This window comes from Gekko japonicus, unplaced genomic scaffold (genome assembly GCF_001447785.1).
Source record: "Gekko japonicus isolate JY-2015 unplaced genomic scaffold, Gekko_japonicus_V1.1 scaffold1894, whole genome shotgun sequence".
NCBI classification, from domain to species: domain Eukaryota; kingdom Metazoa; phylum Chordata; class Lepidosauria; order Squamata; family Gekkonidae; genus Gekko; species Gekko japonicus.
In genome coordinates, this window is record NW_015163146.1 from 103,297 (window position 1) to 122,502 (window position 19,206).

General features: G+C 50.0%; 1 protein-coding gene across 8 annotated transcripts in view; it reads right to left on the bottom strand.

The window, feature by feature from the left end:
- TCF3 (transcription factor 3) overlaps positions 1-19,206 on the bottom strand; it is a 146,052-nt gene that overhangs the window by 59,030 nt on the left and 67,816 nt on the right. For 5 of the 8 annotated variants that reach the window (XM_015407005.1, XM_015407004.1, XM_015407002.1 and 2 more), the window contains exons 4-5: positions 13,751-13,824; positions 11,767-11,863 (exon numbers count right to left, since the gene is read on the bottom strand). In XM_015407005.1, the coding sequence (XP_015262491.1) occupies positions 11,767-11,863; positions 13,751-13,824 (171 nt within the window). The remainder of the gene's footprint in view (positions 1-11,766; positions 11,864-13,750; positions 13,825-19,206) is intronic. The other 3 variants (XM_015407007.1, XM_015407006.1, XM_015407001.1) reach the window with 1 other exon arrangement.

Genomic DNA, 19,206 nt, shown 5'->3' on the forward strand with positions numbered 1-19,206 from the left:
CAACCTGCACACGCAGAAACGTTTCATAGAATAAAAAAATTAAAATGCATTCACACTCTGAGTTCTTTCAGGGCAGCCCAGAGCGCCCACCTGGGGGTCTCTGCTCTTCCTCGGCTTCACCAAGGGTCCCAGCACCCAGATTGGAGTTGGAGCCTGTCTTTTCTTTACTTCTGTAACACCCAGACCGATTTCACACAAGAGCTACGCCGCGGTCGCGCCTCCCTTTGCCCTGCTTCTATTGGTCAATTTCCCGCTCGAAGCCGCGCGGCCGCATTTTGACCCGCAGCTTCGCCCAAATTTCCCCGTGGTTTCGTGATCCTCAAAAAACAGGATCATGAAACCACGGAGAAAATTGGGCAAAGCCGCGGGTCAAAATGCGGCCGCACGGCTTCAAGTGGGAAATTGATCAATAGAAGCGGGGCAAAGGGAGGCGCGACTGCGGTGGAGCTCTTGTGTGAAATCGGTCCCAGCCTGGGCACCCAAAAGCTTGCTTGCTGTTTTGTGTCATTGTAGACGGTCCTAATAAAAGGTACGACCGTGGGTTGTGGTTTGCTTCGGGCGGGGTTAAAAGAAAAAACTCGCCCCCTTTCACCCAGGCCTTTGAGTTTATTTTAGCATTTGATAATGTGCCTTTAACAGGAGTAGAATCCTGCTTCCCTGTTCGAACGTTCGTGCAGTGTTTTCGCTATTCGGCTCCTCCTGCACACTCGCTTTGCACACTTACCGAGTTATCTCGATAAGGATACATCATAAACATTTGGGATGGGTGGTTTTCCCAACGGTGATCTTAGCCCATTTATGCTCCTAGGAAGAAGCAGGTTCCTCGATGTGCCACGCGTGACGCTGCCTTAGGCCGAGTCAGACCTTTGGTCTCTTGAGGTCAGGACTGTCTACTCAGACTGGCAGCGGCTTTCCAGGGTCTCAGGCAGAGGTCTTTCACATCACCTGCTATCTACCTGCTCCTTTTAACTGGAGATGCCGGGGATTGAACCTGGGACCTTCTGCATGCCAAGCAAACGCTCTGTCACTGAACCACGGCCCCTCTTCGTCATCACCTAGCCACAGTACTTGGGTATGACCAAAACACCATTAATAGAATCATGGAATCGCAGAGTTGGAAGGGGCCATACGGGCCATCTAGCCCAACCCCCTGCTCGATGAAGGATCAGCCTAGAGCATCCCTGACAAGGGTTTGTCCAGCCGCTGCTTAAAGACTGCCAGGGAGGGGGAGCCCGCCACCTCCCGAGGCAGCTGATTCCACTGTTGCACGACTCTTTCTGTAAAAAGTTTTTTCTAATATCCAGCCAGCACCTTCCTGCCCTTAATTTAAATCCATTCTTGCGGGTCCTGTACTCTGCTGCCAAAAGGAACAGCTCCTTGCTCTCCTCCCTTCAAATACTTCAAGAGAGCCATCCTGTCCCCCCCCCCAACCTCCCCTTCTCCAGACTGAACATTCCCAAGTCCCTCAGCCTTTCCTCACAGGGCTTGGTCTCCAGGCCCCCGATCATCCTCATCGCTCTCCTCTGTACCCGCTCCATTCTGCCCACATCCTTTTTGAAGTGAGGCCTCCAGAACTGCACGCAATACCCCAGGTGCGGCCTGACCAATGCAGTGTACAATGGGACTATAACATCTTGTGATCTGGATGTTACGCGGGACCAGCGATTTATATCACAAGGCTCACAAATCAGATACCAGTGAGCTACAGGCAGGATAAATTCGACGCTAGCAGAACCAACAAATCCAGATCTCTCAAATAAGCGAGCCAGTTTGCATGCCACCACGGAAGGCTCTCTATCAAAACACTGGACAGGCTATCCCAAAAACCTCCCAAGTCACAGATGGGATGGGGAGATAGTTCTTCAGGCACCAAAGAGAGCTTATTCCCAAGATATATAACAGAGGAGATGTTCGTGTATTTTTGGCCTCATTTACACTCCAGGAATCACTGATTGGAAACTACCTTTTGTGAGAAACCTTTCCACGAGATGAGTCCCTCTCTCCCTGATTTGGCAATTTTCCTTCATCAAAATAAACACACTGGGTGGCCTGAGAAACCACATTTCTTAGCATACAGTTTCCTACCCAGAATCATTGTGAAACGAGCCACGGCCTTACTTCCTGCTCGGGGGACACGGGTTCAAATTCTCTGACAGAGCTGCAACCTCAGCTGGCTAGCGAAGAGCATCCACGGATTGGATCTTGCCACTTTAACCATTGTAATCCCTGTCTCCCCCAACACACTAGATTACTTGTATCTGGCACACTACAGGCGTTCACTCAAAGCACAGAAACTTCCTTTTACACCAACACTGAAGCAAACACATGGACTCATTTGGAATACTGTGTACAGTTCTGGTCACCACACCTCAAAACGGATATTATAGCATTGGAAAAAGTGCAGAAAAGGGCAACTCGAATGATAAAAGGGTTGGAACACATTCCCTATGAAGAAAGGTTAAAGCGCTTGGGGCTCTTTAGCTTGGAGAAACGACGGCCGAGGGGTGACATGATCGAGGTTTATAAGATTCATGGGATAGAGCAGGCAGAGAAAGAGGTACTTTTCTCCCTTTCTCACAATACAGGAACTTGTGGGCACTCAATAAAATTGCCAAACAGTCGGGTCAGAACAGATAAAAGGAAGTCCTTCTTCACCCAAAGAGTGATGTTCATGGCACGAATCACTTAGGCAAAGGTTTATTTATCCTATTGTACCTCTGTATACTCCTGCCAACCTAGCAGTTCGAAAGCAAGAAATTGCAAGTAGATAAATAGGTACCACTTCGGTGGGAAGGGAACAGCGTTCCGTGCGCCTTGGTGTTTAGTCATGCCAGCCACATGACCACGGAAACGTCTTCGGACAGCGCTGGCTCTTCGGCTTTGAAACGGAGATGAGCACCGCAACCCTAGAGTCGGATTCGACTGGCTTTCGAGCAAGGGAACCTTTACCTTTACAAACAGTGGGAGGGCTTCTAGTGTCCTGGCCCCTCTGATGGACCTCCTTATGGCACCTGGTATTTTTGGCCACCGTGTGACAGAGTGTTGGACTGGATGAGCCAATGGCCTGATCCAACATTGGCTTTCCTTGTGTTCTTATGCTCTGTTTCAATCCCACAAATAAGTCTGCAACAGGGTTCCCAGCTCTGGGTGGGGAAATACCAGGAGATTTTTTTTTGGGGGGTGGAGCCTTGGGAGGGCAGGGTTTGGGGAGGGGAGGGGCCTCAGCAGGGTGCAGCACCATGACTCCACCCTCCAAAGCAGCCATTTTATCCAGGGGAACCGATCACTGTCGCCTGGAGATCAACTGTAATATCGGGAGATCTCCAGGCCCCACCTGGAGGCTGGCAACCCTAGCCTGCACCCAGATCTCAAACCACGCAAACCCAACTAACCGTCCATCTCTGTCCTCAAACGCCTCTGCCCGCGTGATCGTTTCGAGGGCCTGTCCTCGGCACCTGCTCCAGTCCGAATTCCCCTCTTTCTAAGCAGATGGGATCGAAAGGGGAAGCAGTACTCTGGCTATGACACACCGCCCGGGGCGAAGTGCGAAGACGTGAGTCGATTCCATTGCACCCTACAGTCAACTGGAGAAACCCCCATCTCCCAACGCCTCTTCCTCAGTCGCTGTTTCCAGCCGAGTGGGACGAACATGCGGAGCTGCCTTATACTGAGTTAGACTCTGACCGGCAGCCGCTCACTAGGGTCTCCGGCACAGAAGGCGTCTTCCCCAGTCCCTGGGGTTTTTTAACTGGAGACGAATCCCAGACCCTTCTGCATACCAAGCATGTTCGTGGCTCATGGGCCATGCCCCACCCTGCAATGTACACTGGATCAGACCCCGTCAACCAGGGGTCATTTCGTAGAAAAAGAGGTGCAGGAGCTCATTAGGATAACTCATTAGCATAACTCATTTGCATATGCCACACACCCTGACATCACCAGAAGTGTGTCGGAAGGCAACACCCACCGCTCAGGCTCCACTGGACTATTTTGGATTGCTAGCTATTGGGGGGGGGGGGGGCAGATCTTTCCTCACAGAGGAGGGAGAGCTTGTACCTGAATAAAACTTGGTCTTAAAGGTGCCACTGGACTGTTTTGGACGGGGGGGGCGGGCGATGGGAGCTCTGCAACTTACCTGGCTGCTTCTTGCTCTGACTGAGGGCGGAGCAGGGTGTGGGGCCTGTTGCATGTGCCCGCCCCCCTGGGCTCTTTACTGCAGGAGCTCCGCTCCTGTGCGCTCCTGCAGGAAAGGACCCCTGCTGGCAACCTATCTTACTCTGTGTCATTTTTTCTGCTTGCCGACAGCCCTCTGGGGTCTCAGGCGGAGAAAGACCTTTCCCTTATCTGAGATCTGTTACCTGGAGATGCTGGGGACCGGATCTGGGACCATCCGGCACGCCGAGCAGGACCCCGGGCCTGTCTGGCTGAAAGCAGGAGTGCGCAACTGCAGGTGATCGCCCAATCTGTGCAGACCCCAGACCCTTTTGTCCTCGAAGCTCAACAGCTTCTACTTTGACTGAAGGGTTGCCAGCCTCCTGGTGGGGCCTGGAGATCTCCCGCGATTACGAGTGATCCCCAGACTACAGAGGCCAATTCCCCTGGAGAAAATGGCTGCCTTGGAGGGCGGAGTCTATGGCGTTGTACCCTGCCGATGCCCCTCATCGTCCTAAACCCCGCCCCTCGCCAGGCTCCGCCTGCAAAATCTCCCGGTGTTTCCCAACCCAGAGCTGGGAACCCTACTCTTTCGGGCCTTAGGAGGGTAAGTGTTTACGTCAGGACCAGTGTTCCCTCTAAGCTGAGTTAGTGTGAGCTAGCTCACAGTTTTTTAGCCTCTGGCTCACACATTTTTGTCTTAGCTCAGGAAGGATGGCTGTAGAACAAACTAGTTTATGCAATATCCAAATTGCTGGCTCACAACTTTAATGCCAGTAGCTCACAAAGTAGAATTTTTGTTCACAAGACTCCACAGCTTAGAGGGAACACTGGTCAGGACCTTTAACTGAAGAGGCCGGAGACCGAACCCGGAACTCTCTGCAGTCAACGAAGGGCGTTTGCCTTGGACTGAGCACATGTTTCCATGCAAAGGCAAGCCCTCCCCGCAAGTGGCCTGGTATGGGTGTCCCCCCCCCAAATAAATCAAGTAAGCCCCAATCGCTGTGCTTCTGAAACTGATGCTACGGCCTGCGACAGCAGGGGAATTCTCTTAGCCACACTTAGCACACTGACAGCCATGCGCAGCCATTCCGTGACAGAAGGATGCCCGTCCGCCCACATTTCCCCGGTTTTACTCCAGCGGCTTAGCGTTAAGTAAACAGGAGGTCAAAGGGTCGCCGGGCAAAATCTTTTAACTGACCTAATTTTTTAAAAGCGGTTTAGGAGCTAAATTTGCCACACTGCCGCCCTCTTCTCTCCCCCCCCACCCCCCAACACATCTTGAGCTCTCCCTCCCCCACCGCCACCTCCCCGCTAGGCAGCTTCTCACAAAAATAGACCTGACTGGTTTCGTCACTAAAGCTGATCGGGCCTAAATTGGAAGGGGGGAGGGGAGGAGATGACATAGTTCTGGAAAGTTCTGTTGGGTAAACAACAGACAAGTTCTCTCTCTCTCCTCAGAAAGAGCCATCTTGATTGCTGTACAAACATGCCTTCTTGAGGAGTCTGTTCAGGATGGGGGGGGGGAGAGATTTCCCGCTCTTTTCAACACCCTTGGCACCAGTGTTCCCTCTAAGCTGAGTTAGTGTGAGCTAGCTCACAGTTTTTTAGCCTCCGGCTCACACATTTTTGTCTTAGCTCAGGAAGGACGGCTCCAGAGCAAACTAAGGTATGCAGGAGCCAAATGGCTCGCTCACAACTTTAATGCCAGTAGCTCACAAAGCGGAATTTTTGCTCACGAGACTCCACGATTTAGAGGGAGCATTGCAGTTGGCACTAGAGAAAAGGGCTCCATGAAATCTAGCAACAGGGTCAGATAAATGTCACTTAGATAACAGGGCATTTTAAAAAAAACTGAGACACATTTGACAGGGACTTCTGTTTCAAAGATATAACGCGTTAAAAAGGAATGTTAGTCGTTAACTACGCAGGCCAAATATTGGGGATCCTATAACATTAAATATTATGGGGTCTGAGACCCCAGGAACCTTATATCAGGGGTCCCCAACACAGCGCCCGTGGGCGCCCGCTGATACATTTCCTGTTGCCCATCAAGTGTTTTTACAAAGTGGGTGGGGCCCGGTGGAGCTTTTGCCCAACAAGGCTTCTGGTTGGCCCTTGGAAGTCTGCTTGGCTGTGCAAATGTTTAAAAACGTTGCCTTGGCAGCAGCTGCCACACAGAGCACTGTGTGGTTTTGTGGCTGTGCCTACCGCACTCTTGTCAAAATCCCAGAGGTGCCCACAGGCTCAAAAAGACTGGGGACCCCCTGTCTTATAACCAGTTTGGTGTAGTGGTTAAGTGCGCACACTCTAATATGGGAGAACTGGGTTTGATTTCCCACAGTTGCTGGAGTAAATCCCAGAGGTGCCCACAGGCTCAAAAAGACTGGGGACCCCCTGTCTTATAGCCAGTTTGGTGTAGTGCCAGTTTGGTGGAGAGCCAGTTTGGTGTTGTGGTTAAGTGCGCATACTCTAATCTGGGAGAACTGGGTTTGATTTCCCACAGCTGCTGGAGTAACCTTGGGTAGTCACAAGTTCTCTCAGAGCTGTTCTCTCACAAGCAGTTTCTGTCAGAGCTCTCTCAGCCCCACCTACCTCACAGGATGTCTGTTGTGGGGAGGGGAAGGGAAAGGAGTTTGTAAACCGCTCTGAGACTCCGAGTGAAGGGCAGGGTATACATCCAGTATCATCATATCATCATCATCTTCCTCTTCGTTTACATTACACTTTCCCCTTTCATTCAGATTCATCCAGATTCATCAATAAATGGTTAACAACCTCCTTATATGAAAGGATTCATCTGTGTTATTGCTGTGTTATTAAAGGAGTTCTCACGACATCAGGGTCATTCAGACCCCAAAACCCTTTTGACTCAAAGCCCGGCACATGCTTGTGCCATAGGACATAGGAGGAGTTGGCAAATTCACACACTAAAGTCATTATTGCACGCTGGGGGACTTGGAAAGGAAGTTCTGTGCATGGGCCTGCTGGAAAGCACTGCCCCAGTGGTACCACGCCCCCTGTTCTACCAGCAAGGTGTCATTTGACATAGCAAGCAGCAAAGAGATTTGCACCTTCCGTACTCAGGACGGTTGTTGCCTTGTGCAAAGGCACATACACACACACACACACAAGAAAGCAAGTATCCAGAATGTGGGAAGAGTCCCGCAAACTCAGAAGGGCTTACACTTTGGCTAGATGCTCTGCCTTACCTTCTGCAGTTCTTGAGGGCAAATTTAAAAAATTACCCCGAACAGAGAGGTTATGTATGTGCGCGTTGGGGGAGATCGAATCTCAGGAGCATGTATTCTTAAGGTGCCCGTTATTTGAAGAGGCGCACACAAAACTCATTGAGCCTTTTTTGGCAGGCACTTCTGATCAGGATAAGATGGAGAACTTGTTTTTTAACCTTGAACATACAGCGCTCCATCAGATTGCGAAATTTTGCTCCTTGGTTGTAAAAGCTCATCAGTGCCCTGGTTGTCACTCAGGTTAGGACTATTTGATTTTAACTTTTACTGTTCCCAAATCATCTTAGTTTATTTCCTTTTACCGTGTTTTATTGCAGTGTAATTTTAAGTCTGATTTTAGTGACCAAAATGATTGTACAATGTTATTTTTTAGTACCTAGTTGCATTTTGGAAATTTTACTATTAGGCTATTGTAATTTATTTTTATTTCTATGGTTTTATATTGCTGGCTAAGCGCCGTAACAATAAAATTCATTCATTCATTCAGAATGTGGGAAGTGCGGTCTGCCCATCAGGTAGTCGCCCCAGGTCAAATTTTACTCGCCCCAGGTGAAAAGCAATTTTTTAAAAACCACAAACATACAAGTCACACACACACAAGTTGGTGGAAGTTCAGCGTCTCCCTAGAATTGCCTGCGGATCTCATCAGCGGAGAACAGGTGCAGAATCCACACATGGATGCCTTCAAATCAGCACACTGACACACCCTTGTGCTGGGAAAGAAGCCGCAACTGCAGACGATGCTCCTCAATACACCGCACGGGTCTGCTGTGTCCCCCCCCACACCTGTTCCCCCCATTTTACACTATCAGCCACGTACATTAATTACAAAAAATTTCCCCTTTAATCTACCTGGAAAAACTCCGGAGGGGTGCTAGGAATGCCCATTCACTAGTGCAAGGAGGGATGCAGTCGTGGTTTGTCAGATGAGGAAAGAAAAAAGAGGAAGGGGGGGGGGAATCGGCATCAGGGAACAGGCGTCAAGAAAGAGAGAAGCGCAGGTAGCCGGTGGAAAAACGAAGGCACGAAGGGCAAAAAAGGGTTTCCAGGGAAGGAAGGTAGCCCGGTGAGCTCTGGGGGAGGGGGGGAGATGACATCACTCATTTGTGGCTTAGAGTGCAGGCGCACGTGGCCACCCCTCTCCCTCCATCTTGCAAGATTTAAAGGGCCAGCTGGAGGGCCCTTTAAATCTTGCAGCACGGGTGTCCACGGGTCGTCGCTCTCAGGGGCAGGGCTCGGGGCAGGGCTCCCCCTCGCTGGTCAGCAGCCAGAAGGAACCCCCAAAATCAGGGGGAACCCCCGCTTGGACCAGGGGTCTGCCAACCTTACCCTCAAACAGCATTGAACAGGGTTGTGTCGCTTGAGCCTCGGTTAAGATTCCAGGTGTACGGTCAAACTGCAGTGCAGGCAGGTGGACTTCAGGCGCCGATTTGCCACCCTCCACCCCTGCCCGAGGAGGCACCCGCAAGACCTGCTCGTTTTCCCTTGGCATGCAGAGAGGTTGGGTAACTTTCTCCAATTCAGATTCCAATAACCTTTATTGGCATAGTGGGTAACTTTCTCAACCAGGAGTTCCCAACGTGGTGCCTCTGGGCGCCCTGGCAGCCGCTGACACCTTTTTTGGTGCCCGCCCAGTGTTTTTATGAAGTGGGTGGGGCCAGGCGGAGTTCTTACTCAGCAGAGCTTCTGATTTGCCACTGCAGTTCTGACTGGTTATTGCCACCGCAATGTGTTTGTTTTATTCTTTCCTACTCCTCTTCCCCAGTGTATTTTTTAAATTACCCTTCTTATTCCCTACCCGCTGCCTTGCAGATACCACAACTGATAAGATCATTTTGTGGCTGTGGCCCACCACCCCGCGTCAGAATTCCAAAGGTGCCCAGAAGCTCGGAAAGATTGGGGACCTTTGTTCTTAACCACAGCTTGCTCGGTGCAATGTTTAACCGCTGTTACCGTGAGTCACGTTTCCACAACCCTCGCTTTGGGCTGCGCTGCCTGCCGCCTGGCTCACGGCCTCTCCGGAACCGCGGTTTTCAGTGCTCAACCGTGGTTAAGAGAAACAAGCCAAGGTTGAGATTGACAAGAACTGACAACCCAGACTCAATAAATCCATTGGGGGGTGGGTGGGTGATGAGCCAAGATCAGGCACAGAGATTAAGGGGAGGAGGAAGAGGTGTTTTCAAGAAAGGGAGAGACGCGCAAAGGCAAGGGGGGCCCATCAAAGCCATTGTCCGAACTGCTCGTCAGGCACAATGCCGGCTAGATTAGCGAGCCCAGCCTTGCAAAGGAGTTAATTGCTAGAAATAATTACTTGAAAGAGATCTGCCGGGGCTTATCTTTGCTAGTAAAACAATTTCCGCCCACCCGGTTATTTTTCCCAATCCCTCCCCGCCCCAGTTGACCAACGCTTGGGTGGGGGAGAACCTATGGGTATGACAAAAACCATTTTACACTGACACCCTACCCCACGTACACTAGAGATGTTACCCGGATTTCGCTCTTCCAACACCGAAATTCCCTTTCAGTTCCCGTTTTCCCTAGTGCTGGTTCGGCCCACTTCCCTGTCTGTTCCGTCCCTAATTTCCTTTGTTAAATTTGTGTGGTTTTTAATGCCACGTTTGGGACAACTATACGTAAACTAGGTAAAAAAAGAAAGGAAAAATTGGGAACGCTGGCAGTAAAAACCAAGCAGAACAAAAAGGGCCACAAAGACAAAGAAATGAAAGGGGTCAGATTCACAATACACACACACACACCATCTCATGCACCACAACTGCTCCCTCCTGTCTCTCCCTCCCCCCCAACTCCTTCCCAAAAGCTTTGTGAGGATTATCCTGGTTCAGGAAGCAAAGTAATGAAGTCAATAAAATGGTGGGGGACAGGAAAGGGCAGGACATGGGGGGGGGTGTCGCTCTGTCCTGCCTTGAGGTCCATTTTGACCCCGATCTCTACGGCCATGGATGTCCTCCATCTGACACAGAAAGCCAGTGGCCACTGAATTCAGATTTCATTTGCTTCGAACGAAAAATCTGTCCACTGAATTCCATGGCCATCAGCTGCATTGTACGCTCGGTGGAATGCAAGCAAATGAACAACTCCTAGTCAGAGTAGCAGAGCGCGCTTTCACACATAATAAGTAACGCACTTTCAATGCACTCTGCAGCTGGATTTTACTATGTGAAATGGCAAAACCCACTTGCAAATGGTCGTTGAAGTGGATTGAAACGGAAATGCTCTAAATCTACTTTCAAGAAGTAAGGTGTGTTGCTGTATGTGGATAATAGCGGTTGTATATCAATACGTTTGTGTCTGTCTGTGTGTTTATGTGGTGTGTGTTTATCACTCTTAAAACTCAATAAATATATTATAAAAAAGAAAAAAAGAAACGGCGTTATTCAGCCTGTGTGAAAGCACCCTGATAGATGCACAAGGCTAATTATATGCATGTGGCAATTCTGCCCGAAAAAACTAAATATGATGGGTTAGATCCCACAGTTCTATTCTGCTAGTGGTGGGGCTTCCCTTTGCTGCCGACCGCCTTCCGCTCACTCCAGAGGGTGATGGTGGTGCTCTCCTCCAGCATGTTCTTGCCAGAGGTCACTGAAGTGAGCATGGAAGAAAAAACAGTGGTGGTGGTGGTGGAATTATAGGAACCTTTCTATCTTGGAAAGGCCTCCAGTTTGGGAGGAGGGGCAGGAAGCCGCAGAGTGGACTTCTGGGGGAAGCAAACATACGAACTCCATTGGTCCACCCGGCTCAGTAAAATCTGCTCTGATTGGCAGGAGCTCTCCCGAGTCCCAAGAAGAGGAAAATCTTACCCAAAATCTGGCACTGGAAATCCTTTAAAAAAAAACACTAGGGGTGTGCGGGGGGGGGGGGGGGATCAGGTTTTTTTTTCAGATTCGGGTATAATAAAGCTGCATTTTTTCGGGATTCCCGAATATACCTGAATACCAATACCGGTATTCTATTGGTACCCAAAAAGTTTTGGGTGTCATTGCATTGTCAGCAACGTGAGATGCTCTGGTCTTTGGGCAAAATATGGGGGGAAAGGCATCTAGAAGGGAGTTTTTGCTCAAACACCAGAGAGTCCTGTGTTGCCAATGTCACTGGGTGACGCCGTTGTGATGCCAGCTGAGGCTTTCCCCTGCCATGGGCAAGTCCCCCCTCTGCCAAAGCAACCTGGCATCTCTACGAAAGGAAAACATGTGACTGACGCTTCAAGAGTCCCCAGGGTCAAAGCAGGAGACCAGAGTTTTGAAGGAAAAGGTACTGGGCAAGGCCGAAAGGGGGTCGCGACCCTCTTACTCCCACGCACCGAATTTCATACGAGCGATGGGTCCCCCGCAAGGGCGGCACTTACCTACGATGCCAGACCCCAGGAATGGTGATGAAGATATGCTGTTGTGAGTTGGGAGGTCCCTGTGTTCCCCATAATGCGAGCCTTCGCCATAGCCCTGCTGAGGAGAAGAAAGCACAAGGCTCTGTGAGCAACTTGAAAACAAAGCGGGTGAAGTCAGCGCTCACTCCCTGCAAGGCAACAGAGACCTGGCTAGGGTGAGCCATGTTCTGATCGCATCCAGGGCTGCTGAGAGCCCCCACGGCCTTCCCCAGATGAAGAAACCCTCCAAGGCCCCACTCGCATTCAGAAGAACCCCCCAAAGATGCAGGATTCGAACAGGGATGCTGTTACAATCGCCGGGTAAAATCCTGCCATGCTCCTGAGGTGACTCGGAATTTTGTATTCCCAGTTCCTCTGTCTTGGCGGTTCTGGTCCGACCCAGACTGGGGCAAAATCTGGCTATGGTTAGCTGTCGAGGAAAACTCCAAACACAAGCGCTTACCTTGAAAGCGCAAGCCCGGGACTGGCAGCCTTTCCCGACACAACCCAAGCATTTACTGGTTTTGAGAGCCCCTTTTCACTACAGTTGTGTGGGTGGATGTGAAGGGACAGTGCCTTTTAGGTGGTGGCACCTCCACTACGAAATTCCCCCAGAAAAGGGAGTTGGGAGTTGGCATGCTGGGAAGTGGGGAGAAGGAACACAGGATGCCACAGAGGAGTACTAATTCTCCAAAACCCAGGCCTGGATGTTCAGAATATGTACAATTTGGGGGGGATGGAACTAAATTTATAAATTCTAAGAAATGCATAATAAAGCAGTATCGGGTCTGTGGCTTTTTTTATGCAGTTCAGACAATGAATTAATACATGTTTTCTACATATTGGCTGACTCTGAGATTCTTTGGATGATAAATTCTGCTACAGTCTTTATGTGGATAAAGGAGGGAGCTGTTGTTGCCCTGGTAGAATCCAGGAAACGTTTTAATTCAGTGGGTTCCTGAGAATCCCGCAGGATTGGACCAAGGGTCCATCTAGTCCCTTGTCCCACTTCCAAGAGTGGCCCCATCTAAATGCCTACAAGCTGGAGACTTTGGGGGTGGATCTGGGAGAGGGCGGGGTCTGGAAAGGGGAGGGGCCTCAGCATGGTACAATGCCACGGAGTCCACCCTCCGAAGCAGCCATTTTCTCCAGGGGAACTGATCTCTGTCATCTGGAGATCAGTTGCAATTCTGGGAGACCGCCAGGCCCCACTTGAAAGTGGGCAACCTATGCAGAGGCCAGAGCCTCCTCCTGTTGTCGCCTCCCAGCCGCTGGCTGCCAGGGATAGACTGCCTCTGAACTTGGAGGTTCCATCAAGCCACCCCAGCTGAGAACCACTGCTGCAGCTCTCGACTCCTTCTCCGTGAGTCTGTCCAATCCTGTTTTCGAGTCATCTCATCCGGCAACGATTGCCAGATCCCTGGGGCAATGAATTCCACAAATCAATTATATGTTGTGTAACAACCGTCTTCCTTTTGTCTGTCCAGAACTGCCTGCCGATCAACCTCATCGGGTGCCCCTGAGCTCCGGTATTCGGAGAGAGGGAGACGGGAACGTAGAAACGGTTCAGACAAAAGTATACGCCGCGGATGCTAAAATGGAAGTGATATAAATATGAGATCGACCAATCTCCAGAAGGCACAGGTCAGTCAGCAGTTCTGAGCCAAACAGCTAACTGCAGAATCTCCATGTACAGCAGCATTGTACCCTTAGGCCACTGATGCTAGAAGGAATACAACAGGCAACAGCTACCCCCTTTCTTCGTCTCCTTGGGCTCCTCTCTGTTGGAAACAGGATGCTGGGGAAGGATTTAGGAAATTACATAATTAACCCAGCCCGGTGGGGGGGAATGGAATAAATTTTTAGGGCTCTCCCCCCCAAAAAAACACAAGAAAAAAAAACACCAAGACACAATGAGATAGGGGTCACATTTTGGTCTGTTGCTGGCTTCGCATCTGGGCCTTACCCGGACTTGGTCAAACGTGGAGCTGTTTTGATCTCCCGTCCCCCAGGAACCTGAAGCCGGCCTCTCGTCCAAACCTGCCGAAAAGGAAACAAGACCAGGAAAAAAACAAACCTGGTTACTTTTATCAGCAGAAACCTTCAAAGGCAAAGCCCTTGAAGTCAACTCTTCCTTCTGTAAACAAAAATATTTAGACGAATTGGGAGGTTGGGGGGGGGGAGGTAGCGATTACAAATTCCAAGCCAACCCCTTTCCTGTATGACGCCATTCAAACGTCCTATGACCACACTGGATTGATTACCTGCCCGAAGACCTCTGAAAGCCTGATTTCTTGGAACACATTGCTAGAGGCGAGGAGCATTATGCTCCAGCTCCCCTCTGCAAGGAGAAAGCTAGCAGCACAGGGAGAAGGCATCGAGGTTTGCCCTTTTCCTGCGCAGGGCATTTTTCCTACATGCAGTTTTCCCCTCTCCACTGGCCAGTGAGGAGGGAAGCGCTCTGAAGAGCAAATTGGGAAAAGGTTTTTCTTTATGATTGCGCTGCATGCGGAAAGCGAGCACTGGGTCTACTCACCAAGCAACCCAAGGCAGTAAACCCTGAGTCAGCAGAATGCATGCTATATACACACACACTATGAAATCAATGCTCCCTCTAAGCTGTGGAGTCCTGTGAGCAAAAATTCTACTTTGTGAGCTCGTGGCATTAAAGTTGTGAGTGAGTGATTTGGCTACTGCCTAAATTATTTATTCATTTATAGTTACACTTATATCCCGCCCTCCCCTGCGAACGGGCTCAGGGCGGCTTACAAATAGGGGCAACATGTGCCACATAAAACATTAAAAACAGCATAAAATCAACCATAGTTAACAATGATAAAGTGCTCGGTGATGTTACCAATTTGATCAGATCAATCGACTCAGATGGTGACCTATAGATGTACTCAAAGCCCGCTTCAACGGCCCTGACCCCATCGCAATACTGTAGCGAGATCTTATACTGGGCCATTCCATCACCCCGTTGATACCACCAGATTATTGGTGGTGGTGGTGGTAGTAAAAAGTAAAGGTAAAGGTTCCCTTGCTCGGAAGCCAGTCAAATCCGACTCTAGGGTTGCGGTGCTCGTCTCCGTTTCAAAGCCGAAGAGCCAGCGCTGTCCGAAGACGTTTCCGTGGTCATGTGGCCGGCATGACTAAACACCAAGGCGCACGGAACGCTGTTACCTTCCCACCGAAGTGGTACCTATTTATCTACTTGCAATGTAGTGCTCTCTGGAGTATATATGGGGTATATATAAATTAGTCTCTAGGGTATATATAAATTAGTTTGCTCTGGAACCATCCTTCCGGAGCTAAGACAAAAATGTGTGAGCCAGAGGCTAAAAAACTGTGAGCTAGCTCACACTAACTCAGCTTAGAGGGAACACTGACTATGATGCAGGCTGGGGGGCACCTTTCTGAACACTTCTCCCATATTAATATATATAAATTTGACATACCAGGTATCCATCCATCCATCTGCATTTCACACCTAATCCAAACACGCCTGCTATCGTCATTCACCTGCTATTGTAATTTGGCATCTGAAATCACTCTACTGAATGCCGTAATAAAATTTCATTCACTCTACTCCTGCAGAGTGCAGGGGGTTGGACTAGATGACCTGCAAGGTCCCTTCCAACTCTAACAGTCTATGATTCTATGATACTCTCCAGCAGGGGTCATTTCCTGCAGGAGCGCACAGGAGCGGAGCTCCGGCGGTAAAGAGCCCAGGGGGCGGGCACATGCAACAAGCCCCACCCCCCTGCTCCCAGCAGCCCTCAGTCAAAGCAAGAAGCAGCCAGGTAAGTTGCAGAGCCCCTCCCCCCCGGCCCAAAACAGTCCAGTGACACCTTTAAGACCAAGTTTTATTCAGGTACAAGCTCTCCCTCCTCTGTGAGGACAGATCTGCACGTCACCCCCCAATAGCTAGCAATCCAAAACGTTCCAGTGGAGCCTGAGCGGTGGGTGTTGCCTTCTGACACACTTCCGGTGATGTCAGAGGGTGTGACATATGCAAATAAGTTATGCTAATGAGCCCCTGCTCCTCTTTTTCTACGAAATGACCCCTGCTCTCCAGTTATAAGGACAGACAGATTCACATTCCAGCTGTATCTGAAGACGTGAGCAGTGACTCACGGAAGCACATCCCCGTCACAATTTTTTCTTTGGCTTTCAGGTGCTCCTGGACTCTTGCTCTTTTCGACTGCTACAGACAGACTAACACAGCGACCCGTCTTGATCGATCTACCTACCCACCCACCTACCTATCACTCTGCACGTTAAGATTTTATAGTGAAAGCTGCCACGAGGATGTTTCCCATAGTAGGATAAAAGCATTTCAACAAATAAACACATATTTATAATATCATGAATGAAGTAATATCTGTGACACAACTGCACTCTGCCGAACTAGTTTTCTACTTGCAGGGTGTTTTAGAAATATTCGAAAATGAGATTCTCTGCACACGTACCCCCCACGGTCTTGCAATCTGACGCAGTAGAGTCCACTCCAACTCCTCAGGGCCCTACCACTTCCTCCTCCGCTCTGACACGACACATCACAGTTGAAAACCCAGAGCAGGGGCAGGATATCCCCCTACTGTCATGCTAAGGGTCACTTCGCGAGCTCCCCCCCCCAAAAAAAAATACAGGGTGAGAAATTGCTGAAGTCTCTAACGCTGGACTATTTGCTGGATTACTTCTATTCCATGACAGTCCTCCCCCTCCCCACTTCAGCAGGGGTCATTTCCTGCAGGAGCGCACAGGAGCGGAGCTCCGGCAGTAAAGAGCCCAGGGGGCGGGCACATGCAACAAGCCCCACCCCCTGCTCCCAGCAGCCCTCAGTCAGAGCAAGAAGCAGCCAGGTAAGCTGCAGAGCCCCCCCCGGCCCAAAACAGTCCAGTGGCACCTTTAAGACCAAGTTTTATTCAGGTACAAGCTCTCCCTCCTCTGTGAGGACAGATCTGCACGTTCCCCCCCCCCAATAGCTAGCAATCCAAAACAGTCCAGTGGAGCCTGAGCGGTGGGTGTTGCCTTCTGACACACTTCCGGTGATGTCGGGGTGTGTGGCATATGCAAATGAGTTACGCTAATGAGTTACACTAATGAGCCCCTGCACCTCTTTTTCTATGAAATGACCCCTGCACTTCAGAAGCCAAGAGTCTTATTTGCTAGAACATCTTTACCAAAAGAACAGAGACCGACTCCCCCAAATGGGTTACCAACAGTTCAAAATACAACTTGGCGGCTGCAGCATATGAAGCAGTATGGCGCGTTCAACTTGTCCCCCATGACCAAGGACCACCCTCCACTCGAGATTTCGCTTCTAGGGGAAGGGCTGAACCCAGAAGAAAGGATAAAGTTAGCAAACTGTACCAGCGACATTTTACCAAGGTGCCCTCAAATGAGGGAGAAGCGATTTACCGGGAGGCGGCAGAAACAAGGGCTGTGCCTTCTCCTGTATGTGAAGACCCAGACTTCATGGCCGTTGTGGAACCTCTGAACACTGAAGAGGGTTCTGGGGAATCTATTTCATGGTGAACCAAAGACACCCAGTAGTAGTTCATGTTGTTGTCTTGCAAGTATGCGTTGGGGGGTGGTGAACAATTTGTAGGTCACTTTTCCACCATTACCAATTCCCTCTTGGTGTGAACTCACACACACACACCCCATAACCTTCTGAAGATTCCCCCTTGATTTCCTAAGAATGCAATTTGGTGTTTGTAACCAAAACTCAAGTGTTCCACAACAGCAATCCCGGGACACACAGCAAAGACCAAAGACTGCACCAGAACACAGCGGGGAGGAGGGGACTTTTTTGACAGAGTCCAAGAAAGGTTACTTCAAGTGAAACCAGACCTATAATGGGTCACCACCTATGTTCCCTCTAAGCTGTGGAGTCTTGTGAGCAAAAATTCTATTTTGTGAGCCCCTGGCATTAAAGCGATTTGGCTGCTGCATCAATTCGTTAGCTCTGGAGCCCTCCTTCCTGAGCCGAGACAAAAATGTGTGAGCCGGAGGCTAGAAAACTGTGAGCTAGCTCGCACTAACTCAGCTTAGAGGGAACACTGGTCACCACCCCAGATTCAAATAATCTCTAGTGCTGAAGGCAGAATATCTCTGGGCATGAGCAGAGTGCCTTCCTTCCTCAAGGGAAGGAACTCTTTTAATAAAAGGGAGGGGCTAAAGGCAGAGTGACTCCCCCCATGTCCAGAGTGGCCCTTTTGTTCCAAAGGGAACATGTCCCTGACTAAGGGGCGTGATTAGCGTACGGTGAACAGGGCAGCTGGTTCAGATGCAGCCAGGAAAGGGTCCGGTCCCTGGAGGAGTCCCCATGCTACAGCAACACAGAGGTGAACTGAAAGGGGTGCAGAGTGCCACAGCACAGCTAATAATGCCAGATTTGAACAGGGGTGATCCTGAAGAGGAACGCTATTCCCAAAGAGAAGCGTAGGGGTAGGGGAGCCGCAACACAGCCGGCTCACCTGGATGTAAACATGGACGAACCCAATGTAACGTCGGCCTGATTTTACAACAGGAACAAGCCAGCCCCCCCCGGGGGGGGTGTTGCTGCTTGCGAACTATGTCCTGGGTTCAACATTATCTCGCGGTGCTATCGTCCGAAAGGAGAGAGGGAAAGTGGAGGCAGGCCCTCATGTTCCCCCAGCGCCCAGAGGCTGGACTGCAGCTATGTGTTCCAACTGACCTTACCAACCGGCAAACACAAAATGGGAGGCAGCGGCGCATCGCTCGCCTCTCGTGCCCCATGCCCGCACGCGTTCTTTCCGAGAGAGCTGATTATTATGGGAAGCGCACCGTCCTCGGCTCTCTCTCCTCCGCTCCCCCTTACCGTTCATTTAACCAGAAACTTCTTTCAAATTCCAGCCTTCTATTTCGGGGGCCTTTTGTGTTAATCATTTCCCCGGAGAATCGGTGTTTAATTGCTGTCTAATTTGCATAATTATGCATATTAATCTCCACACCTAATGAATATTCATAACTCTCATTTAGATTTTGTTTTCTAATCAAAAATTTCCAATGTGATTACTGCGCGGAATTGGGGTAGCGGCAGAAATCGGCTTGCATTGCAACTCTGGATACTACGCATGGGGGGGGGGGAGGGGGGGGGGGAAGCTCCATTTTTTATAACTCTCATTTAGATTTTGTTTTCTAATCAAAAATTTCCAATGTGATTACTGCGCGGAATTGGGGTAGCGGCAGAAATCGGCTTGCATTGCAACTCTGGATACTACGAGAGAAGATTGCAGGGTTAGAATTACCAGCTGCAAAATTATCATCATTGGTCAGTGAACAGTGCACCATGCGCACACAGGGGCATGGCAGATTTTTGCAAAGAAAACAGGACCCTGTCCCAAGGAGCTTACAATCTGAATTCAGAGACTGGGGAAGGCAACACAGGGA